Source organism: Haliotis rufescens, unplaced genomic scaffold (assembly GCF_023055435.1).
Source record: "Haliotis rufescens isolate VD_foot unplaced genomic scaffold, xgHalRufe1.0.p SCAF_11, whole genome shotgun sequence".
NCBI lineage: Eukaryota > Metazoa > Mollusca > Gastropoda > Lepetellida > Haliotidae > Haliotis > Haliotis rufescens.
Genome location: NW_025963791.1, coordinates 3,581,077 through 3,587,785, shown reverse-complemented (window position 1 = coordinate 3,587,785; position 6,709 = coordinate 3,581,077). Strand labels below are relative to the sequence as shown.

The window sequence follows — 6,709 nt, the reverse complement described above, 5'->3', positions numbered from 1 at the left end:
CGTTCGCTCGCAGTGCATCTTCCAGAGTGAAGGGAGTTAACTGACTGTAAAAGTCCAGTTTCCACCCTTAATGAACTTGGCTGGAATAATGGAATTACTTACTTACTTATATTAGGGGATTTTACGTGCGCTTTCCGACTGGAGCGTATTTCGCACACGGGCCCGGCCGGGCCATTTAGTGATATAAAAGGGGAAGAGAGAAGAGTGCAACCAAGGAGGGGGGTTTAGTGGTTGCTTATATAAAGTTTTGAAATTTTGAGATTTGGAAGACATGCCTTGGGGGAGTGGTTGGGACTAAGGGAGTGTGTGGGGGTGAGTTGTAATGGAATTATATTTTGGATGGACTAATGAGTATATTCATAGTCCAATCAAAATCGCGCAACGAAATCGACATCCGGTTCGTAAACAGATTTTGGTCGATTGCAGGATTTGAAAAGCATGTGTACCGCCATCTCGGCGTCAACAGATACTTTCCAGATCGTTTCATCTTTTTAATCAAGGTGCTCACGTGATTTCATGCACTTTGCGAAGTAAGACCCGTTTTATCACAATATAGATTTTGATAAATCGATTAGATCGTCTTGACTGGGCGCCGCCATTTTATTTGAGCAAATGCAAGTGATATGAGAGATGGAATCTGATTGGTCATTAGGAAGGACATAGAAAGGACATAACTTGTAAAAGCCACTGGTGGCGCTACGATCAAGCCTTTAAATTGCAGCCTAGTCCGGCAAGAGTGGAAACTGGACTTTAATAGTCAGTTAACTCCCACGCCATGCGATTTCCATATATGTACATGTGTGAATCCATTATCTTAAAGGGGCACTGATCTAACGCAATTCCCCGGACTGGTTGTTGCCTTTGTTATTGTTTTTTTTCCCCGTGAGTACCCGGATGATACGCAACGCAACTGAGCGTGACCAGAGACTTGCTACCGTCTGCAAGGACAACTAAATAAACTTGGAGGCTGGAGGCAACATTTGTTTTACGCATTTTTGCATAAACACTGATTGGTTAACTGTGATCTAAAAAGATTTCGACAAATGGCGCATGTTAATTAATTTCTCCAGCCTAAACTAACAGACAAAAAGAACGGCGGAGCTCATCGGATGTCGTCATTTGGAAATACCCCAGATGGTTGTAGTTTAACACTAAAAAAGTATCCATGCAGTGAAAGCATTTTCGGATTTCGGATTGCGTCGATAATACGATTACTACTCCCTTGTTGTCATCCACGTTTTCTGGTATAACCCTACACTTGTGTATTTGTCGTCATTTACTTGATGCTCAGTTAATGAATTTATTACAGGTACAATTAGTGGAAGCACCACTTAGATTACCTGACAAAGGTTCCCATTTGGCATTTATTGTGTCTGGGGTAATTATTCAATCTAAATCCAGGTTTGAAGTGAGGTGAAATGTGTGTTATGTAATATGCACGTGGCAGACCAGCAAGAGGTGAATGATCAGTTGATTTCCTTTTTTTGGTAAATCAACGGATCGTTCCTAGTCATCAAAGGATTAACAGAAAATACGTTGATTGATTAATCACTGTTATCTTGGACAGTGGATATGTCAAAAGTGAGTGTTTACATGTCTAGGTTTACTGAAACAAAGGGAATACACTCATATCCTTGCGTGAAGTGCCGATGTAAAAACAACATACTTTGTTCAAAGGGTTAACTGATAATACGTTGATTGATTGATCATTGTTATCTATCACTCAAATGAATGGATTTTTTAGGAACCGTGGACGTTATGAAAATAGTTGTAACGTGGGCTTTCTCAGCTGACCCTTGTGACTTGACACCTATGTGAAACACCTGAAACAATCCAAGTGAGCAGTTGAGAAACGAATACGGGTTATAATATCCCGAAACGATATATATCTTTTAAAATATGTGATTGTTACAGAGACACGTGACATCGAATAAGTTTCTTTGTACAGCTGCAGACGAGTGGGCTATTGTTCCTATGTGTGGATATTCACGGATACATTCCTCGAACAAGGAAGCTGCCTAAAATTTATACACATAAATTTGGTAGGTAGTACTTATGGTATTTGCATTTTGTTTTCCTTCATTTGCTGTAGCATTGAACCGATTCGTCCTTGTTTTTCTACGTCTTGGTTGGGAAATTCTTCAATGCGCGATAGACGTTGTTTTCACAGGCCTTTTCCCTTGTAAGCGTGTATACATTACCGTCAATTTGTAAAATGTAATTCTCTCAGGCAATTTATAAAATGTGTAAATATTTCAGTCATTTTGACTAAAAAAATCTGTCCAGATTGATTAAGACGATCAAAAGGGCCTACAAACATCACAACAGATTATTATGTAGGATTAGAAGCCAAACAACATAGAAATGTACTTTTCAACGTAACATTTTCAGTCTCTTGGTGATGACATTAAACATCAAAATGTTTGGAATTCGTTATCATAATTATACAGATGGAAATGTTTTTCAGTCACTTTGTTAAATAACTGAATATTTAGGCGTTTAATAAATTTTAAAATGTTACACATTTTGACAAAAATAAACACACTATCAAAAAGCAATGCTCAGGTGAAACTTTGTGTTGCAAGTCAAAATAGTGTAAACGAAAATCGCAAAATTACCAAGCAAGTGACTTATCAAAACTACGTCACCATTACCGATGCTACCCACAAAGATACCTACATTTCCTTATTATCTCGAAAACTGTATTTCATTTTGTTGATCAATGTGACCATATGCCCTTATTACTACCTATACAAGTGACTAATGCGCTTACGAATGGCGCAGCAGAGGTCGCGAACTAGTCTAGATTTCTGCTATACATCCGGGTACTCACTGGGGAAAAACAATAACAAAGGCAACAACCAGTCCCGGGGAATTGCGTTTGATCAGTGCCCCTTTAAGTAATTTGCATGAAAGGCAAGATAATCTTTATCCTACGTTCTGAGGCGAAATGCTTTATTTCGATACCACTTGTTGTAAAGTAGTTTTGTGACAATAGTGAGTATAGTTTTACGCCTCTTTTAGCAAATGGATATTCCAGCAATATAACGCCGGGGGATGCCAGACATTGGCTTCACACATTGTATCGATGTGGCGACAATGAAATAAATGCTGTTACCTTCACTGTATAATGCTTGTAAACAACTACAGACCCTCCTTGAAGTTGAAGATAGTTTGTTTGGGTTGTGTTTCAACAAAGTTTTAAAAGTCCACGTCAAGTAGTCAATTAGTCAGTTCGGCATTTACTCCAACATTAAGCTGACACGCCGTGATGTTGAATTAAACCTGTTGAAAGAGGAGCTAAACCCATCTCACTCACTCACTGAATATGTATTTCTGCATACACAACTGACGAAAACTGTAATCCATTCAAAACATAGGATATAATCAAAACAATTCATGTACAATCTTTGCTTTGTGGTTACATCAGGTAAAAGTGACTAGAGAAATAACATTGACTGTTATTATAATGGTGCGCAATAGGTTAAAATGCAATCGTTGATACCTTAGTAACAGTGAGTGTTTTTACCATCAACCGTTCTTTCATAAATTTAAATAATACAACCAGTTTCAAAACACAAATAAAACCGAACGTATCCTTTCTACGGTTTATCGCAATATCAAAGAATTATATATACATGTATAGATGAGATCTGATGAAAAATCACTTAGTTCATTATTCCCTGTCATTTAACAACTTCCTCTTTTGGAAACAGTCTCTTCAAACCAATCTCACAGTGTTTTCGTATGTTGAAATATTTACCTGGTTAAAGTGTGACACGAGGAGAGTCAAAAACGAAACAACTGCAAAACATATTGTCATTTCTTTGACGAGGCATGTCCACCAGAGTTATCCTCTTCACCATGGTCACAGAGAGTTGTCTCCCATTTCTATGACGAGATACTTTCTCCGGAGTTACCTTCTTCATGATAGTCTCCGAGAGTTGTCTCCCCTGAAAACACTGACTGACCACTCGAATCTGGGAAGGTTTGAGTTTCCTCTATCCTGACGCTTTTCGCAGCCTTTCCGCTTTTCTTCTTTCTTTTCTTTGTGGTGCATGAGAACATCCTTGGTCCTTTTCCGAAAGATTTGTCCGACAGCTTGCTACTAACCACAGACCTTGGTCTTGAAGCTACGATGACTTTCACATCCGGGGACCTACGAAACCCAGGGTCAGAGTTCAACGGGAATATATTAGCATACTTCGCTCTTCTGCTCTTCATCACCATATTCTGGACTGGGTACTTGTCTCTGTCGTTCAACATGGCCGGGCTAAGTGTGGATGCGAGTTCTTTGAAGCGCTGATCCTGACCAGGCATCCCTTTAGCCATGAGAACCTTTCCACAATAAGTATTGTGTTTCTCCAGTTTTCTCTGATCAATCTCGACTACGGGTGGTAGCTTTGTTAGAAAGGCTTTATCCTGGTAAGTCACAATCTCCGTCCTTTCCCGCCTCACCTTCATCATCGGAAGCTGTTGCTGTCGTTTTCCACCGCTCCACGTGCGCTCAGCGTGCTCAGGCATACGGTAGATGACGACCGTGACGGGTGCTGATTCCATCTCGAGGTGATTGATCTGAGGAAGGTTCATCCCCGCGATTCGGTTCTCATCCTCCTTCTTCCACTTCTTCATCTTTCTTGACTGCTGAGCTTCAAATGCTCGTCTGGTCAGATCATGAATGTTTGACGACTTGTTTCTGGTGTGCCGGATATTAGACAGCGTCATCTCAAGATGGCGGTCCTGACTCACATTCTCGTGAAGGATGGTGTGCGTCAGCCTCGTTTTAGGTAACGCGTGCTTCACACACAGGTACTGCTTCATCTTGATATTCTTCGTCTTCTGACCAGACAGCTCTGCCTCTGTTGGAATCGGCCGAGCATCATCTGATTTAGATCTTTCATTCGGTAGCGTCCTCAGCCCCTCTACCTCCATCGTGCACAAATCAGGGATAACACGTAAAATGAACGTCAGTACTAGTCTGGGTGTATTTTCAGTAACTCAAAGTCACAGCCTTAAGAAGACAACATAGTCATCAATCTCCGATTGTTCTGCTGTGAGCTGATACCCACACTGCCTGTCTTCAATACGTAGGGTAAGCGTTCAGCACAAAACAAGATATCGGAGAAACCCGTTTTGACTCCACAACAACAACTGATGTTATGTATGTAATCCAAGCACGAGGTCAAATTTACCAGTCGCTCAGTACATTAATATATCTCCAATATCGACTGCTATGGGTTTATACACAGAAAGATAAGATTGTCATAACATGGGCGTGTATCAGCAGGCGATTCACGTCGTGGGCGCAGCACACTTAGCAACTGGGATACGTTCTCCTATAGTGAAGTCAAAGAAACTGACATCCGTGTCAAATATACATATCTATCATATCAGGAAAGTCGACGAAGCGAGAAAATACTTCAGTCGCTTTGATTACATCGCAGTCCCCGGGGAGAGCTCTTGATACCGTTGACCCTGGTCTTGTTTGACGGGTATGTGGACCAAATCAAGGTTTTATCGGACCTGGTTAATTAAGACAGATTCACTGTAAACAGGTATTGTTATAGTGATATCAGGGCTTTGTGGAATGTCTAGGTCTTCAAACAGACGCCAACGAGCACCAAGGTTCAGATCGTTAAAAATCAATGTTCAGTATTACGCCAATACGTGATAAGGACAAAATTATGAACACTTGTACAATACCACGAAAACATGTGACAGTACCTCTTCTTGTGTCAGTTATAACTACAAGCCCAGTAGTTCATTGAAGAGTCTGTATATTATACGCCGAATTAGCAATATTTCCGTACAGCCTGTCTCCGTTACAATCCAAACACTGATCGTTAATATCAGTAACCATTTGTATCCGTTTGGAAGATATTCGAAGATGAATTACAGACCTTTGTTTTGGAGCCGTTCACAACAGACAAGCATTGACAACTAACTGGTGTATGCTCCCGACAGTCCGAAGAAGAATAGAGGGTAATCTTTATCCGTACACTACAATGCAGATAGGACAACAGCTGGAACCATATTGACTGTACACTGACACCGAGCAATATAGACAATTCTGACCCGTCCACTACGGATTGATACCTTGCCTGTCAAGTGAAGGATGACTCACAACAAATGGCTCCAGGACCACTTCGACGTCAGATTACACGGTGGACAGTCAAGCAGAAAACAGACAGCTTAGCGATACAGTAATACCTTTAATCAGAGCCCCATACCTGCTCATTGTGCACGTAAGAGGATCTGATACGTAATGGTGGCACTGAATCTATTTGGTATCAACTGTGTGTTGGTGGTAGTATAAGCTAGCGGGGATAGGGTTGCTAGCTACCTCGCTGTGGTTAATTTAGCTGGCTCGCTGCCTCCGCTGGTCCCCAGACCACCTTGGAGGTTTAGATCACTAATTACATACGACAGTGTCACAGTCGCATTTGCAACAGCAGTATTGGTTACGCACGGAGTCCTGATTTGATCCCGCTGACAACCTGACAATGCTGACTGCACTCGAATCATTTTTTTATGCAGGGTTTAAAAATAATTGCTTGAAGATAAAGTTACCGTATGTTTTTTTAGTTTTTAAAGAGTATTGTCGGAGTATTTAATCTTTATCGCAATGAATATTGACGCTTCAACAGCGTTGAATGTTATATACACTGCCGGACAGAAGAAAGTATACACCAATGTTTGATAGTGGCTT

At 40.8% G+C, this 6,709-nt stretch overlaps 1 protein-coding gene across 1 annotated transcript; it reads right to left on the bottom strand.

Moving 5' to 3' along the window:
• Positions 1–3,364: 3,364 nt before the first annotated feature.
• Positions 3,365–6,279, bottom strand: LOC124134335. The gene has a single exon (XM_046499098.2). It carries the CDS (start codon positions 4,930–4,932, stop codon positions 3,892–3,894), a length of 1,041 nt encoding a protein of 346 aa, XP_046355054.2. The 5' UTR covers positions 4,933–6,279; the 3' UTR covers positions 3,365–3,891.
• Positions 6,280–6,709: the final 430 nt, after the last annotated feature.